The 18,944-nt window shown below is 34.5% G+C and overlaps 2 protein-coding genes across 3 annotated transcripts in view; one reads left to right on the plus strand and one right to left on the minus strand.

The window, feature by feature from the left end:
* Positions 1–267, minus strand: part of LOC146528574 (integrin alpha-PS3-like) — a 33,996-nt gene extending 33,729 nt beyond the window's left edge. The window contains exon 1 of one of the 2 annotated variants that reach the window (XM_085203485.1): positions 47–267. In XM_085203485.1, the coding sequence (XP_085059611.1) occupies positions 47–198 (152 nt within the window). In that variant the 5' untranslated portion in view covers positions 199–267. The remainder of the gene's footprint in view (positions 1–46) is intronic. The other variant, XM_085203484.1, reaches the window with a different exon arrangement.
* LOC146528577 (putative fatty acyl-CoA reductase CG5065) lies at positions 235–17,069 on the plus strand. The gene is made up of 11 exons (XM_085203497.1): positions 235–336; positions 8,227–8,316; positions 8,636–8,752; positions 9,149–9,271; positions 9,937–10,062; positions 12,031–12,175; positions 13,209–13,310; positions 13,689–13,875; positions 14,461–14,567; positions 16,153–16,282; positions 16,600–17,069. Exons 2-11 carry the CDS (start codon positions 8,236–8,238, stop codon positions 16,817–16,819), a joined length of 1,338 nt encoding a protein of 445 aa, XP_085059623.1. The 5' UTR covers positions 235–336; positions 8,227–8,235; the 3' UTR covers positions 16,820–17,069.
* The last annotated feature ends 1,875 nt before the right edge of the window (positions 17,070–18,944 follow it).

Raw genomic sequence — 18,944 nt, forward strand, 5'->3', positions numbered from 1 at the left:
CAAGGCAACTTATAAAATCGAAAATCGAAATCAGATTAAAACTTACTTATTTGCAGTCAAGAGCACAGTGTACCCAAAATATTGAGAGTATTCTCTGTCTGGACGAAACACTATTTTTGATTTTTCATGAAAAATTCCAATACACTCACTAAATATGACATTTACGGTTATAATTACACTGTGAAGTAGAAAATTCATTTTTTTGTTTATTGCCACTACCTACCTACACATAACGTGTTCGTAAAGAGACAATGTGACACTGACTGATAAAATACAATAAATTATATGCAATTAAAATAATATAGTAATAATGATTCTAAGCGCATCACTTTAAAGGTCAGTTTTGTATGCAATTTTAGTTTATTTTATTTGAATGTTGGTAATTCTTATTTTATATTTGCGTTGTTATTAATAAGATCTATGATGAGTCACAGGAAGTGATTTTTTTTTTTATTATATGTATTAGAAATAAAAGGTCATGTAGGCGCAGTGGTATAACAGTGACTGTAAAGGCAAATATTCGATTACCACTTGCTGGAATGATATATTTGTTTTTTTTTATTTATGAACTATGGCGAGCAAAAGCGTAGTTAGGCGTTAAGCTCCGCCACTTCCACCCGATATACGAGATAAATAGTTTAGGTGTAAAAAATATATATAATTCTAATTTTTCCTACTCTAAATAGTTAAAAGTAGGTACGTTACATTGCAACGAATGGCATAATATTTTTTTCCAGCTAACTTTTCACTTTTTCTCGTTTAGAAAGGTAGACAGAAGGAACCTAGTGCTAAGACACTCCGTTCTCCACTTCTTACATATAATCTAACCCAACTTACAACTATCGCATTTACACTCAGACGTTGTCCCATTATACCACGATGATGACTTCAAAATGTTTATTAATGCATTTTGTAAAATGATAATGAGAATAAAATAAATTATGTAGGTATATTCATATCACATCGAATGATTCATTATAATATGAGTAAAAATAAAATTTATATCTAAACATAAATTATATACCAGCGGCCCCCGTGGACGCGCGTTGTGGACAGACGGATAAACAGACAACAAAGTGATCCTATATTGTGTGGGTTTCGTTTATATATTTTGAGGAACGGAACCCTAAAAAATATGATAAGAATAAGAGAACTACTGTTGAGATGTCCGATTTAAATTTGGAAAAAAAAATATCTGCTAGGCAAGTTAGCAAAACATTTTTTAAATCTTTTTTTTGTGATAAAAACACTAGAACTTCTATTTTGGTCTGCTGAACAATGATCTGCTGCAGATATTACTTACTGACTCTAAACGCGACTGTGGGCTAAATGGAAATAAATATTAAATAAACGCTCTTACAGGAAAAACAGATTTTAATTTTTTTCATTTCTTCACCCTAATAAGAGTTTTACTTAACTTATCTCCTATACGCTACCATAGAGTAAAAAAATACATACATCTAAAAAAATACAGTGTAAAAAATTAATATGAAAGAATTGCTTACACTGTGTCACTATCTAATCTTGGGGAGGAAATGCGTCGTCTGGTAGGAAACGCAATCATCAGGATAGGGAAAGTTGTAGGGCGAATACGTGAATAATTTTATTTTAAAAATCTCTGTACATTTGTATTATAAATGCCGTTTATCATCATTATCATTATTTTCATAAACATGGATTTTTTTAAGAATCGTATTAAATCGTTGGTGACGCTAATGTCAGCTTCACATTGTACCCCGCGCACAGTAGGCAGAGGGAACCTATTGTTGAGATACGTTCCCGTAGACGCCCAGTAGTTCCGTCGGGGGCTAACAATTTATTCCCTTAAAATATATTTCATCGTTAATAAAGCCACATTTCACATTTCTGTACCAAACGTTGAATGCCTAAATATAATATGACGCTGCCTTTGTCATTGCGGTTTTCAACAAACCATTGAAATAAACATTAAATAAACGCTCTAACAGGAAAAACACCTTATAATTTTAAAATTTTTAAGGAAGACATAAAAATAAAATTAAATTTGAACTCACAATAATTAATATATAATTAAATTTAAATGTATTTTTATTTAACGCAAAAAAAGATAAAGCTCAACGTTAAGTAACCGCCACTCAACACGCACGTTACGAGAGCAAGAAATAAAAATATTAAATATTTTATTCACCGAGTGGGAATCGAACCTGTAACGCGTCTCACACGTTTGTGACTACGCCACGATGGCCACATAAACAGTTATGATAATTATAAAATATTAAAAATATTTATTGGACTATATAAAACATTGACGTCACTTAAGGACGTCGACGCGGGTGCTTTTTTTTCTTTTAACATAGTTTTATCAATCCACGTGTATGCATAATTTTAAACTTCTTGTTGGGAGAACAGGTCCCACGTACTACTATAAATGTATTTTAATTTACATTTTATCATATATTTAATACTAGCGGCCCGCTCGCGGTTACACCCGCGTGAACTACGTTATTATTAATTTCTGTCTCCATGACTACGTCCTAGTGACGTCTATGCAAAATTTGAGACTCCTAGCATTTGTAGTAACGAAGTTTCATACAAACTTTCGACCCCAAAAACAATCCCTTAGAAATTGAATATTGCAAATTCCCGTCTTAGCGAGCACCTACGTCCTATAAGTAACTCCTATGCAAAATTTGAGATTCCTAGCATTTGTAGTTTCTGAGATTTCGTGATGAGTGAGTGACCTTTCGATTTTATATATTTCATATTAATCTTTTATTTATACAGATGAGATGTAGATACTACATTTTTTTTATTACTTTTGGACCCTCTAATAAGATATTTTATTATAGTGGTTACTTTAGAATGATTATACTGTTATACACTTAATAAATCGTAATCGTTTTTTTTTAAATTTTATATGATTTTCCTCGCAAAAATTGTCGTATTTAATAGAAAAATGTTTGGTTATTTCATATCTATCGATGTACCTACGACACACAATGAACATCAGGGATGTTTCTCAGCTTCTTCTTCTTCTTCCTGGCATTAATCCCGGCTATTACCAGGGTCTGCCTTCCTACTTAACCTACTCCACTTTGCACGATCTTTTGCGTCCTCGGTGGTTAGACCATTGGCTCTCATGTCCTGCATCACGACATCCAACCAGCGCTTCCTTGGGCGTCCGGGAGGTCGCGCCCCAGGAACTTGTATAGCAAGGCACTTGCGTCCGACATAGTACTTAGGCCGGCGCGTAACGTGGCCAAACCATCTCAAGCGACGCTCTTGGAGCTTATCCGCTACGTCACGGACCCCAAGACTACCTCGAATGAATGTGTTGCGTATGCGGTCAGACCGCGTTACGCCGCACATCCACCTCAGCATCTTCATTTCCGTGACGTGAAGCTCCTGAGTGTGCCGAGATAGTGCTGGCCAACATTCGCTGCCGTATAAAAGAACCGGTCGGACGATGCTCTTGTATATCAGCCCCTTGAGCTTGGGCGGTATTCTGCGGTCGCAGACCACACCAGTGACCTCCCGCCATTTGGCCCAAGCAGCGCTTATCCGGCCATGGACATCGTGGTCGATGCCTCCAGACTCGTGCATAACGGATCCAAGGTACCTGAACTTCTCCGACTTAACGGCTGGCTCAGGACCTATAAGGATGGTGCTCGAGTCCCGGCTCCCGCAGGCCATGTACTCTGTCTTCGACACATTTAGTTTAAGACCGCCGTTCTCAAGCGTACCCTTCCAGAGGTTCACTTTACGCTCCAGCGTCAGTCGGTTCTCGGCAATGAGTGCTATGTCATCGGCATACATCATCAGCCATGGAGGCTGGTCCTGGATGTGAGCCGAGACAGTATCGAGCACTACATTGAATAAGAACGGACTAAGAGCCGAGCCCTGGTGAACCCCCACTGTAATCGGGAAGGGTCTAGTGTCGCCAACAGCAGTCGTAACCATAGAAGCGGAATCGTGGTACATGCCCCTGATAATCTCAATATAGGCCTCAGGGATCCCTTTGGATCGCAATGCCCACCAGATACACTGACGAGGCACACAGTCAAAGGCCTTCTGCAGATCTAAAAAGACCACGTGCAGAGCTCTCCTTTTTTCCCTGTATGCCTCCATCAAAGTTCTGAGGGCGAAAATGGCGTCCAAGGTGCCCGATCCTGGTTGAAATCCATACTGAGACACAGAGACAGTACACTCTCGGCGGAGCCTGAGGTCGATCATGCGCTCGAAGAGCTTCATGGTATGACTCATAAGCTTAATGCCCCTATAACTACCACAATCTTGAACACTGCCCCTTCCCTTGTAAATAGGGGTAATAAAGCTAAGCCGCCACTGATGCGGCATCTTACCAGTGTTCAAGATATGGTTAAAAAGGTCAGTAAGCATGAGCACACCAAGAGAGCCCAACGATTTCCACGCTTCGATCGGAATGTCGTCAGGTCCCACCGCTTTTCCGTTCTTCATGCGTCGAAGGCAATTACGTGTTTCGTCAAGGGTTATTGGGGCAATAAGTCCGAGGTTAGGCGGTGGGTCGTGATGAAGACTGCATGGGTGCTGAGTATTCAGCAACTCCTGGAAGTAGCTTCTCCACCTCTCCTTCACAGAGTCATGATTACAGAGCAGCGTGCCCTGGGAATCTCTGACGCAAAGACATTTTGCGATATCTTGCGTCACTTTATCCCGGGAACGTGCCAGTTTGTAAATGAGCTTCGGCCCCTCCACAGTTTCAAGTTTATCATACAATGGTGACAAACTCTCACTGCGGGCTCTGGCTACAGCTCTTTTACTGGCACGTTTAGCTACTGTGTACTCCAGTCTGTCTTCAGGAGAGTTGGATTCCTGCCACTTCTTAAAGGCAGCCTTCTTTTCACGAGTCACCTCCTGGACCTCGTCATTCCACCACCATGTCTCCTTGTCGATGACACGTCCTCCCCTAGAAACGCCAAGAACTCGCCTGCCTGTCGCAATGATTGCCGACTGAGCCCGATCCCAAGCATCCTGAGCAGTCTCGGTGTTAGTCGAAAGATTATGACTTTTCACCTCTGCCAGGAAGTCGGTCTGCATCGGTCCATTCAGCAACCACCACTTGATCCGAGGCCTACGTTTCTCGGCTACTTTCTTCTTCGGAGTGACGTTAAAGTCCATGACAAAAAGACGATGTTGGGCCGTTAGGCTTTCGCCTGGAATGACCTTACAGTTAGTTACCCTGCCCATATGACACCGTCTGGTCAATAAGTAGTCTATTTGAGTTGAGTGGGACCCGCACTTATACGTGATAAGGTGCTGAGAATTCTTTTGGAAGAACGTATTCACGACGGCCAGATCAGACGCAATACAGGTTCTCAGAATGTTTTCTCCCTCTGCATTGCGAAGACCGTGCCCAAAACCCCCGTGAACACGTTCATACGGCTCAGCAGCCTTACCGACGTGCCCGTTCAAGTCCCCCCCAACTAAGACCACTTCGGTACACGGCACAGCAAGTAGCACCCCTTCTTACTGCTCCCAGAATGTCTCCTTTTCGGCCGCGCTACATCCCGCCTGGGGAGCATAGGCACTGATTAAGTTTGTGATAACGCCCTCAATCAGTACCCTCACTCGCATCAAGCGGTCGGAGCGACGGTCAACTTCAAGGATCCCATTCTGAAGCTCTTCAGAAAGCACTACCGCTACACCGTTTCTACCCGAAGGTGACCCAGTGTATATAAGCCGGTAACCCTGTCCGATGTTACGGGACTTATTGCCCTTCCAGCGTGTTTCCTGGAGGAAGGCACACTGGACTCGACGTCTCATGAGTACATCTGCGAGTTCCCTGCATCGTCCGGTCAGAGAGCCAATATTCCACGTTGCAAAGCGGAGTTTCCGTCTGGGTACTAGCGTCTTTAGCCGTGCCCGTACATGACACGGTAGCCCTTGCCCACTTGTCGCAGGTGTAGGGCGATGTGCCTGCGCGTCGTTTTGCGGCGACGCCCTAGCCGTACCCAGTCTTTTGTTCTGTCGGTTCATTTAAGTGGCGGTTGGCGGTTTTTAAATGGAGCGACTGCCGTCTGACCTCCAAAACCCCTTTGTGGGGAAAAACCGAGGGGAGAGGGAAATAGAAGGGGTAGGATAGGTAAAAGGAGAGTGCTAAGGAAAAGAGGAGGGGAAGGGGGGAGTTAGGACACCATTCTTACGGACTGGATGAGGATGTAAGAGTGGCGGCTCGAGGATCCGGGGTCGCGTACCCGTATGCCCACAAACAAATATCGGACAGATATTAGTCAGGACATCCTCTGGATTAAGGGATGTTTCTCAGCTGTACGGGACTTACCCCGGGCGGACAGAAAAACAAATTTAAATTTTAAAATTGTTTGTGTGTTTGTACGCACTTTAAAAAACTATTCCTACGGTTATAATGAGACTTGCAATTGGTTTTTTTTTATAATTATTGTAGTATTATTTTATTAAACTCCTAATTTTTTCACAATTTTTCCCGTATGTAGCATGGTAAACTGTGAGAATCTAGTGTTAAAATATTCCGTTCTCCACTTTCTGTCGAATTTTCGAGATATTGCGTGTGAAATGAAACTCAACGCTGAAAAATATTAAAAAAATGTTAAATTATATTATAAAAGCTGCTGCTGCAGTCGATGCTTACTGCTTTAGAATAGCTAAACTATAAGAATAGTGAATATGATCGATGAAAGATGATATTCTTATATATATATTACTAGCAGCTAACGTGGGGCTTCACTCGCTTAAGGAACGGACGAACGAATGTGCACATTTATTCGTCCGTTCGTTCGTTCGTCCGTTTGTTCGTTCGTTCGTTCATTCGTCCATTCGTCCTTCCATCTGAATTCTTACTTAAAATGCCGTTTTAATTACATTGAGAATTAGTTTTTGCATTAATCACAAATTTAAATAAATAACCTACTACTTTTTTTGATTCAGTACCAGTTAGCCAAATTTAATCTTGATAAAATATATCGTTCTTTGTATTCTGATATCGTTCCGCTGTATAAGTTTGATTCATACTCGTATATTCCCTATTACATATATATTTTTAAATCTAATATAAAAAAAAACAGTCAAATGTGAGTCGGATTCTCATACTGATTCCGTATATAATTTCAGGATTATATGTCAACGGGAATTATATAAAACTAATAAAAGCTGACAAACTTAAGTTTGCCGACGTATTCATTAATTTTAGATGAAAGAAACAAAGATTATAAGTTTGTAATTATTTTTTTCTACAATTATACTACATAAGGGTTTCGTTTTTTTTTTGAAATCCGGAACCATGTAAAAGAGCAGAAGTACAATATAGAATAGAAGTTGTATGTTTATAATGGTGGGCGTTGCATTAAATATAATATTTACTTACAAAATTACAAAAATTTGAAAAAAATAGTTTATTTTTTGTATGAGAATTGACTCCACAATCTATTACGTCATTGTTGAGTTTTACTAAATTGGGTCGATTAATATGCAATGTCTCTAATTCGGGCGGAAAGACCTACAATATACCGAACAAAGCATCCAGTTGAAAAAAAAAAAAGATAATTAAAAACGTTTCAAATTATATATAATTTTAAAAAGAGCTAATTTTTATATAATTATGCAAATGCATAATTATATACATATAAACAAAAAATAAATTATATTTCAGTCTATTCTGAATATTACAAGCTAACGATACAGTCATTTATTACTAATTATTTGAAATTAAATTTTGTGTTATAATATTATTTTACTGTCAAGTGAGTATCAGTATGTATTATATTCTTACTAGCTTTTACTTGCGGCTTCGCTTTTAATGGAAATAACTGAGCTCTGATTTTAGTTTTTCTTTTATTATTATGAGAATAGATGAATATCATTTATTTGTCAAATTAGCGTAACCTATTTAAAGACGGAAGAAGAATAAACGAACAATATAACATGCAAATTTTAAAATTTCTTTACGTATCTCAAAAAATATTTATTTTACCAGAAAAGGCCTACTTTTTTGGAGAACTGCAAATTAAGAAAAATTTTGATAATAAAATCTTAATTATTTATTTCAAAATAGACATTTATGCCATAAGTGCTTCAAGAATTTGTGGGAAAGTAGGGAACGTAACATTTATTTGTCTGAAGTTACTGATTTCACTTTTGGTTCCTGATTTTTTGACTTCATTCTATTAGTTGACTTATATTATATACCACTTTGGGAACAAAAATATTAAGTAATAAAACTTACTATGTCTTCAGTTTTGCAAAATGAAAATTTACCAACCTATCGCTGATTGCTACGAGGGACAATCCGTGTTTATAACCGGTGGCACTGGATTTCTGGGAAAGGTTCGTCTTCTATTATTCTCCGTAATATTATTTTTTTTATTGTAAAAAATGTATTTTTTGGTGTGATATGTCAGTGACTCCTAAAGTTGTTTGCTAATCTATAAAATGAAAAAGGTACTTTCGGGTGCTGATATTTTTAGAGAATAGCTAGCACATCATCAACAAGGAGATGTATGAATGTGATGACGCTTCCACCTCAAGGAACGGCAAAATGCTGAGTCTTGAGATTGCAAATAATGAAATCAGTAATACTAAAATGAAGAAGAAGTAAAGAAGCGAGATTATTAATTAAAATTTATTTCGAATGTTATATTTTCAGGTTCTTTTAGAAAAACTTCTCTACAGCTGTCCAGGAATAAATAAGATTTATATTCTTATACGTGAGAAGGCAAATGTGTCAATAGAGGAAAGATTACAAATTATCTTTGAGCAGCCGGTATGATAATTTTTTTGTATTTTTACTCGAGTGCTCGACGCAAAGGAAAACAATTTGTCAGTCTGTGTATAATAAGTAAATAAGTATATTTGTTTTTTCATATGTGGCGTTGTAAAGACACGAGTTGAATTTTGATTATACTTCAATCGGTTCATCGTATTGCGTTACTATAGACATGAAAATAATACTGAACCAATGAAATAATTTTATAATCTATACACACATCTTCCTAAAGAACCCTGTAAACTTAAAATGGGCCCTGGCTGAGAAATCTTAAAAAAATATTAATTAATATTTTTTTTAGGTTGTGGTTTTCCAATTAAACTAAATCTGATATAGTATGGCGCCATTGGGTTTTATAGCTTAGGCATTACTGAACTTTTTTTTGTTTCACAGATATTTAAAAGAATAAAATGTGAAAATCCTGAAGCACTCTTGAAGATCGTGCCTATAAGAGGTGATGTTTCATTACCTGATCTTGGTATGACAGTTGAAGACAAACATCTTTTAATAGATACGGTAAAAAGTTTTTGTGTTTTATTATTAAAACTATCTTCGTTTAGTCATATTTGAAAAGTTCAAAAAGCCAATAATATTGAATAATAGACCGTCATGGCCCAAATCAACGTGTGTCATTAAACTCGACGGTTGTGTATTCGATTCGTCCTCCTTTTAATTGAAGTATTTTTATTTCCTCGTTATGGTAACAAGACAAAGCACCGCGTTGAGTATTGCTATTCAACACATAATGCTTAGAAAATTTGGCCTTATATCTGGATTGGAGTGTTTTAACTCTAAGCTCCTCGTCTACCCCACTGAACGGGGCCTCTATGATCTTCAAGCATAGTGCCCACGAGTGGGCTTGCACCGACAATCAATGTTTGTGTATAGTAAAATATTTTGGCAGCTGCGCAACAAAGACTTGTATATAATTTTGCTTATTTGAAGTAATTATTTAAAAGAAAATTTAAGTGCAAGTCAATCTCGTCCACCCGAATATATTATATATTGGGTGGTGGAATCCCATCCCTCATCAGAACAGAGTTTATATGTAATCATTCCTCTAATCATACAGCGGGAATCAAACTCCCACCCATCATATTTGTAGTGTACTCGTAGCTCTACAATAGCGCCGCGATGGCCAGTTATTATTCGCTTATTATAGTATGCTTATACACGTACAGGTATCAAGAGTGTTCCACTTAGCTGCAACGGTCAAATTTAATGAGCCTCTCAATATTGCTTTGAATATTAATGTTGATGGAACACAACATACACTTAGTTTCTGCAAAAATATGAAAAATATAAAGGTAAGTCAACACTTGAAAATTTAGTTAAATTTACTTGAATAGATTTTAGTGTTTTTATTATCCCCCATTATAATATGTTATTAGCATTACGCGTATATATATTAAATTAAAACCACTCAGTTCCACATTTCATAATCCTCCTTGTGCCTTCAACTTGTTGTGTCTCTAGCTCTACTATACATAGACTGACAAATTGCTCTCCTTTCTGTCGAGCACTCGAGTGTAAAAAGAAAAAATACCATACCGGTTGTTTAAAAATAATTTGTAATCTTTGCTAAAATGACTTAGGTAGTTCTGGGGGCCATGGAATCTTGGGCTAATATTAAATAATATAAATATTTATATAAGTATGACAACTTCCAAATTAAAATTAATTATTATGTATTTTTTACTTGTAACAGTGTGAATGTTGGCTTTATAGCCTCGTGCTTATGCACGTGCGTAGGAAGTAACAAAAAATTATCATATACATATCTGTTTTTTTTGCACCACTAAAATATTATGAACTAAGCATTTATAAACTAAATTGAGGCTGTCATTCTTACGTAGAGGCAAAAGCGTGTGACTTTAAACGTGACGGTTGTGGGTTCGATTACCACGAGGAATTGACTATTTATATAAGAAATACTTTTAATATTTTCAATTCCTCGCTTTGACTGAGGCATAAACCAATAAATATTAAATTAGTTTTTAATTAGGAATATTATATGTCAGATTTAAATTACAAAGTTATAATCCATACCTATATTATAAATTCGAAAGTCTGTCTGTCTGTCTGTCTTTTATGCAATCAGGGCCAAACCGCTAATTTAATTGTGATAAAATACTCATATAGAGATACTTGAGGGTCCCGGGATGAACATAGGGTACTTTTTTTCTCATATAGGTATGTAATATTTTCGATATATACCAATATATTAAAATATTTATTAATTTGACATACAATTTATTCCGCCATGTTAATAACAACCGGCGTTGCTAAGCAACCACTTGCAAAGTTTGTTGTTAGAAAACGTCACCCAAAAAAAGCTTGCTTAATGCATCTCTCTATTGAAAACTGTAAATAATTTCATAAATATATTTAACAAATATTCATATAGTTCCAGCGAGCGTAGCCGCGTTCGGGTCCACTAGTATGAATATAATTATTGATAATATATTTAGTTTTATGTCTTCACCCTGGCAAGCGCATACGCGACGTTAAATTCTATTTCTCATCTCGAGTTATGAATGTATATAAAAGCTACTTCTTTAAAAAAACACTGCTTTACCTTGAAGTAATTATAATATTTTTTTCTATAATTTAGTTTTTATATAAGAATAGTTTTAAAGTCGGTTTTATTGTTTTAGAGTTTTTTTTAACTATTTTATATTTTTTTTTAGCTAAAAACGATGAAACTACACGTATATATTTTTTATATTCCTTAATTTAATTTTTATAAACGAAAATATTTATATTGAACTAAATATAAAGAATACATAAGTATTCTTAGTAATTCGTAATTTCCGCTAACCGCTTCCGTTTGGCATGAGAGAATACTAATAAATTATCTCGATGAGAACGTATGGCTGGCTTAGTTGGTCAGAGCGCTTGGACAGTTTCCAAAGAGGGCGGGTTCCAATCCCGTTACGATCAAAATTTAAAACGTTTTCTTTATAAGTATAGCGAAACGTGTGGAGGGTATCTAGGGACAGTATCGAAAGTGAAAATTTACAATCTTTCGTTGCTATTTTGAACTACTAACAAAGGTAGTTTTCGATTATATATACATTAAAAAATGATTATATTTTTGAAATTGCGAAAAAAAAAATACAAAAAAACTACACTTCCACCACTGAAGTATTGGTAGCCCTTGCTCTATTGTATGTATATACAATTTTTTATATACACATATTAATTTAATATTTTTGTTATTTTAACTCGCAAAATATATATGTATGTATTTTTAATAAACTATTTTATTTCAGAGTTTCGTGTACGTTTCAACGGCATTTTCTAATGCGGACAAAAAAATAATAGAAGAAAAAACATATCCTGTGTCTAAAACTTTAAGTGAAATTAGAAATTTAATTGACAATGGACTCAATGAAAATCTAATAAAAGAATTAATTGGTAAGTCGTATTTTATGTTACCTATAATTGAGGTAAATGAAGTACCTTTGGGTACTTCATTTACCTCAATTACTTGATCAGAGCAGCTTTCAGGTTATTTAAAATTTTCTTTTAAGGCTTCATTATGAAATTTTCCATACATTACAATTATGTCCAAAAAATTTTTAAATATATAAATGTGTGGAAATAACATTATATAAATCCATGTAATCTTAGCTACCATTACTTTGTTATAAAATAATAGAAACTTTTATGTTAAATAAAAAACCATTGAATATCTGGATAACTCTTTTCGGCAGTACTGTCTTTTTAACTGTAGGTTTAGATCCACATGACGATTTAAAAATTAATATTTTACTATCATTAATTAAATTATTAATAACGGTAACTTCCTAGAAAGGTTCTGTGAAGAGCTCAGACGGTAAATGTTAGAATCAAGTTGTATGTAATAGAAACCCTTAAACAATACTTGGGTTGCAAGTCTCCGGCCACTACTCTCTGAGCTCTTCATCCAGCCATGCGATAGGCCTGATGGTGGAATTAGTGCTGGAACTGCTATAGATAGTATATATTTGAATAGATTGACATTCAAAATTATTTTATCAACAGCTTTTTGTAATTCGTCTCCTTATCTTATTATTAAGGACAAATTCCAAAACTTTAAACACTAGAGGCAAATTTTTAAAAACATCATATTAAAATAGGAACATTATAAATAAATAAAACAATCTATTTATATTTGAATGTACGTCATTGGCGCACGTGATTATTGGTCGTTTAAATTCCGATCTCATGAATACTTACAAAAAATCATACCACTTTCACTATATCTAGCTTTATAGTAATAAAGCTAGATTTTCAATACCAGAATCACATGTCATACTTGACACGTGCTTATAAGCTATTAATAACATACAAACAACGTGACTTCTCGTTGATTTTTATATAAAAATAGACTGGTAAATAAATATCTTAATTGATCAATTATTTTATAATTAAATGTTATAATTATATTGGTACCATGGTGTTACAGGGGGCAAGCCAAATAATTATGCGTTTACTAAAGCAATGGCAGAAAATGTTATAGTAGAAGGTCACGGAAATGTTCCTGTTGTTATAGTAAGACCTTCAATAGGTAAGATATAAAATCTTAAAATTATTACAAAAAATAATATTATAAATGAGTTTTTTTTTAGGAAAATATATAAGTACACACGCAGCTGTAGTTTGTTTTACATGGACAATAAATTGAAAGTAATTCAAATGTAATCAGTCATTCTAGTGAATGGGGATTGAATTCATAACCAACTATTGCATTTACAATTAAGAATTATCCCACTACGTCACAGTGGCTTCTAATTATTAATTTATTACAATAGTAATAAAGAAGAAGAAGAAGAAGAAGAAGAATTCGGTGAAAAGTGGGGAACGGAGTGTCTTAACACGAGGTTCCTTGTCTGATTTTATTACAAAATTTATAAATGTGTAGTACTTGAACAATATAACGTTGCAGTATCGCCCAGCATATCGGAACCTCTGTCTGGGTGGATCGATAATTGGTTTGGAGCTACTTCTCTCATAGTGGCAGCAGGAAAAGGATTTAATCGCGTCGTTCATACAAGTGCTGATAACACATTAGATTTGATACCTGTTGATTACGTATCTAATGCAATCATAGTTGCAGCTGCTAAATGCAAATGGTAATATTTTATTATAGTTATTAATTTTATATTTACTTTATTTATTATATCTCGCGTATTATGTGATGTTTTTCATTTTTATGATTAGTGAAATCTGGAAGGCGTAAATATTTAACCGACTACATTGAAGTAAAATTTTAAGTATAGTGTAATGAACCCAAATCGAATAAAAAATCACAGATACATACGTATGTTCCCCACTTTCCGCCGAATTCTGGAGGCATGTTGAGTGGTAGAACTCAACGTCGGAGGAACGAAGCAAACTTCGTTACCAGAGCGAAGAAATGAAAATATAAATTTAAATAAATATTTCCTTCCTCGATTGGGGATCGAACCCACATAAATGCCACAGTTAACATAACTAATTATGATAAAATAATTTAAGTGTGATAAACATGATAAAATATGAATGTTAGTCATAATGGAGTTCTCATAGAAATACAAGTTATAACCTGAAACTTAGCTTGTCGCAAATAAAATTTTCAAGGATTATAAAACTTCATTTTCAACGTTCTTTCCCATTCCCATTAGAATTCGCACAAGCGTCTCTATTTTATTATGAACTCATATCTTGTATATTTACAGGACGAAAGATGTGCCAGTATATAATTCATGTAGTAGCCGCAGAAATCCTCTTAGAATGCAAAAACTTAGCGATTTAACAATTGCCGATTCCTATAAAAATAAGTTTTGTAAGTAACCTTGCACACACACACACACACACAATTTACATGCATAGTGTTATAGTCTATAGCACTCCTAAAGAATGCAGCTTTCGTACAAAAAACAGAAAGTAACCAAGGACCAGTAGATCCAGAGATCTTAGCGTTTAAACTTTAAACAAACAAACAAACAAACTCCGCCGCTTTATTATTATTTCCGCTTTATAATATAACTAGCGACCCCCTTGCGGCTTCGCCCGCTTTTACTACTGGATTATTCATATAATGTATGTTTGCAAAGCACTTAAGATAATGTGAAAATTAATTAAACTCTAATGCAACCCGCATTTTCGTAGTTTCAATAAGGATTTTCCAATTGTTTTACTCGGCAAGGATTTTAAATCTGTGCTACTAATCTTTTCAAGTACTTATTAAAATATATTTAAATGACTATTTTTAGATAGTTAAATGACTATTTTTAAACGGAAGAAATTATAAACAAAAACCTACCTACTAATAACTACTACAAAAAATATGAAACCAAATATATCGCGCTGAAATAATACATTCAACTCCAATTATCCAATACGTGCAAACGCATCTAAATCTTCGTTGCTATAGAGGCAGGCGGGTTTTTAAATAATGCTTAAGAGGGTATTCTGTCCCTGGTGAAAAGCAAGCACTACGTGGCTGCCTGTGAGGAAAATTAAATAGAATGCATTGGCCGGGAATCGAACCCGGGCCGCCCGCGTGGCAGGCGAGCATTCTACCACTGAACTACCGATGACTGCTCATGACGCGCTTGTATAAGCAAAACGTCGCGGGGCGCATTTCGCAGCAAGGATGTTTTGATATTGTAACAACTTCTAAAGTAATTATTAAAATGAAAAACAGTAAAAGACAGTTTTGATCTACATTAAATAGCCAACGTAACTAATATACTTATTTATATGCTGGGAGTAAGGGATAAGTAAAACTTGAGTCGGCACAACTGAAGAGTCAACGGCGTGATGTGTCAACAATTAAATGCGTTTTTCTCTAAAACTATTCGCAATTTCAAAATAGTGTAAACAGCAAATTTTATCTTCGTTTAACGTAGAAAATTATTAAAGTATTTTAAAGAATAAGGATTAATACCATTATGGAGAAATATCCCTCACAATAAAAAATATATTGAAATTACTATTTTTAGACAGAAATATGATCACTACACGTTATCCTTAAAAGATAAAAATATGCTGTCGCTGACTTTTTTGTAGATCTTATTAAGTGAAACAATACTCCAGTACATTATTTTCATGTAGTACTTACCATTAAAGCAGCGCATGCGCGAAAGTGTCTCAACGGGTAGGACTTTATACACATTTATCGTATTTATGTTAATTTACATAAGAATGTACAAATAATAAACTATATATAAACCTTCCCTGAGAAATACTCGACCTAATGGTAAAAACCGCATAAAAATCCGTTCGGTGGTTTAGAAGAAGAAGAGTTAGAAAGTTCAGACAGACACGAAAAGCGACTTTGTTTTATAAGATATAGGATGGATATATTTCCTTAAAATATATACCTAATTATAATATTTTAAAAATTACTGTCTTACTTTTTTCAGATGATATACCGCTACCATTTGTACGCTTCACGTCGTCAAAGTTAATTGTATTCCTCATAGCTTTATTTATGGAGACAATTCCTGCATATATTGCGGATTTTTTTTTGTTGCTAACAGGCAAAAAATGCAGGTAATAATCAATTCAACGACCTCTTTTGATGTCTAATTAAAATACGCCACAAGGGTGTGACTGTAACGCGACGGTTGTCGGTTCGATTCCCACTCTAGGGAGTGAAATATTTATTTACGTTTATGTACTTTTTTTCGCTCTGGCGTCGAGGCAAAGCGCAGCGTTGAGTTCTGCCACTCAACACGCAATGCCTCCAGAATCCGGCAGAAAATGGGGAACGGAGTGTCTTGACACTGCGTTCCCTCTGCCTACCCAGCTGTGTGCGGGATACATCGTGAAGCTAATAATTTAATTAAAATAAACATTTTTTTTTTCAGATACGTGAAAGCAGTTGGTAAATTAGTTATAATTCGCGAGAAGCTGCATTTTTTTATAACTAATAGTATAATAATACAATCACAGAAAACAAGAAATCTTGCGGAATCTCTCTCTCCATCAGATAAACGTATTTTTCCTTTCAATCCTATTGATATCGATTGGGACAACTACATTCCAATATATTGTCATGGAATTAGGGAATTTTTACTTAAGAAATAAGATTTTGTTACTGTATTTAAATATAATATATTATGTTACAAGAAAAATTATATTTACTAATACTTATTTAGGAAATGTATAAAAATTTTAAAGTATCGGTTGTGGAATCCGCGCCTCTTAGAAACCTTTCAAGGATGTTTTCCAACAGGCGTAGGTTCAAATCTCGCTTCGTTTTATTTTTTAGACGTTTTCTAAATAAGTATTCTTCTTTCCTAAGTATGCAATAAGAATTTAAAAAATAAAAGTAACATTTAATGGATTTCTAAAAAAAATTTATTTGATCATATGAAGGAGTGCTTAAAAGGTGCTAATGTGACTTGGAATTCTAATAACACTCAGAAGTAAAATATTGTGAGTATACTCACTTTATCACATAAATTAACACATTAACATTAATTTAAAAGTGCTAGCTAGTGTTTAGTCATTATTATTTCAGAAAAAAAAAATTTAATATAAGCTTATATTGCGGTGTTTGCTATCAACTCTACAATAATAATAGACACCTAAGTCTGTTACACTCGTACATCAAAACGACAATAAATACACAATTCATCTTCATAGTATTAGCGACAACAAAAGTAACTTATTTGTAGCACAAATAAAAAAATATTTGTGTTTGGTTCCCTTTATATTAGTCCTGAACACCTGTCATCAATGAAGTACTGAAATGGTAAAATAATTTTCCCGAAAATCTATATAATTTTACCCATTTTGAACCTTATTCTTTGAAGAATAAAACTTCAGCAATATCCTTGCTTCAAATGTTACATGGAATTATTCACTTTTCAAAAAGGACCTTATTTGAAATTTACATATTTATACTTTATTTGGTGAATATATTTAGGGTCCTTTTTCGTACGTGAAAATTTTCGGGAGTATAGTAGATGTGTTTTTTTTTTTATTTTAACTTTTGCAATTGCCTTTGATCTTTGCAATTTATTCTAGAGAGTAGGTTTTTCTTTAAATATATTCTCCATTAATTTTAAAAACATCTTATGAATATAAATCTGAAATTTGACAAAAAAGTTAAAGCACAACTATCTTTAAATAGTTAAATAACAAAATTACTTAAAAGATAATTTTACCAATTATAAAATAAACTTAAAAAATCGGTCATGGTAAAAAATAATAAACAATACAAAGTAATTGTGCTTGACATCTTAACATTTAGCTAAGTAAATATTTTCAAGTACTTTATTTAAGTATACTACGTTTAAAATTTTCTATTTGCCATTTTTAAATGAAATAATGGGACATATATATTGCGTTAAATCAATAAATGTCAGCAAGAAGTCCATAACATGTCATGCATATTTCGTGTTGATAATATAAGAAACTAGCGGCCCGCCCGCGTCTTCGCCTGCGTGAACCACGTAATTATTAATTTCTGTCTCCATGAGTACCTTCGTCGTACGTCCTATAAGTGACGTCCATGCAAAATTTGAGACTCCTAGCATTTGTAGTAACGAAGTTTCATACAAACTTTCAACCCCAAAAACAACCCCTTAGAAGTCGAATATTGCAAATTCCCGTCTTAGCGATATATAAGTAACTCCTGTGCAAAATTTGAGATACCTAGCACATGTAGTTTCTGAGATTTCGTGAGTGACCTTTCGATTTTATACATATAGATATTTGTAGGGGAGAGCAGGGCCATAAGTTCCGATTTTTTTTTTAACCTCAAATATTGCTACGAATACTTGATTTTAGTATTTATATAATATAATCAAATTCAACTTACATATCTAGACTTGCAATTAAAACAGTAATTTGGGGTATTCTTTGTAAGACTTTTTTATTATGATTTTTTTTATGACTGAAGTCGGAAAGTAACAACTTACCCCGACTTGGGGCAGACCGGGGTAAATTGTTACCATATTTTTAAAGCTATTATTTGCAAAATAAAAAACAATAAATAATCGAACAAAGCCTGTTTATTTAAGGAATAATCAACAGTATCATTAATAATCACCAGGCGCAAAATCAAATCTTTTTTAACCGACTTCTGTAAGAAAAAGAGATTATCAATTCGACTGTTTCTTTTTTTTATGTATGTTACTTCATAACTTTTGATTAGGTGAACCGATTTTGATGATTTTTTTTTATTTGAAAGGTAGTGCTTCCC

This window comes from Heliconius melpomene, chromosome 19 (genome assembly GCF_056956725.1).
Source record: "Heliconius melpomene rosina isolate 202511_hmr_F chromosome 19, ASM5695672v1, whole genome shotgun sequence".
Classification (NCBI taxonomy): Eukaryota; Metazoa; Arthropoda; class Insecta; order Lepidoptera; family Nymphalidae; genus Heliconius; species Heliconius melpomene.

Bases quoted from the DNA above. Each gene is read 5' to 3' on its own strand.
- LOC146528577 (XM_085203497.1), top strand. From the start codon at position 8,236: ATGAAAATTTACCAACCTATCGCTGATTGCTACGAGGGACAATCCGTG. The intron at 12,176-13,208 runs GTAAGTCGTATT...ATGGTGTTACAG, and splicing joins TCTAATAAAAGAATTAATTG to GGGGCAAGCCAAATAATTAT. The intron at 13,876-14,460 runs GTAATATTTTAT...GTATATTTACAG, and splicing joins GCAGCTGCTAAATGCAAATG to GACGAAAGATGTGCCAGTAT.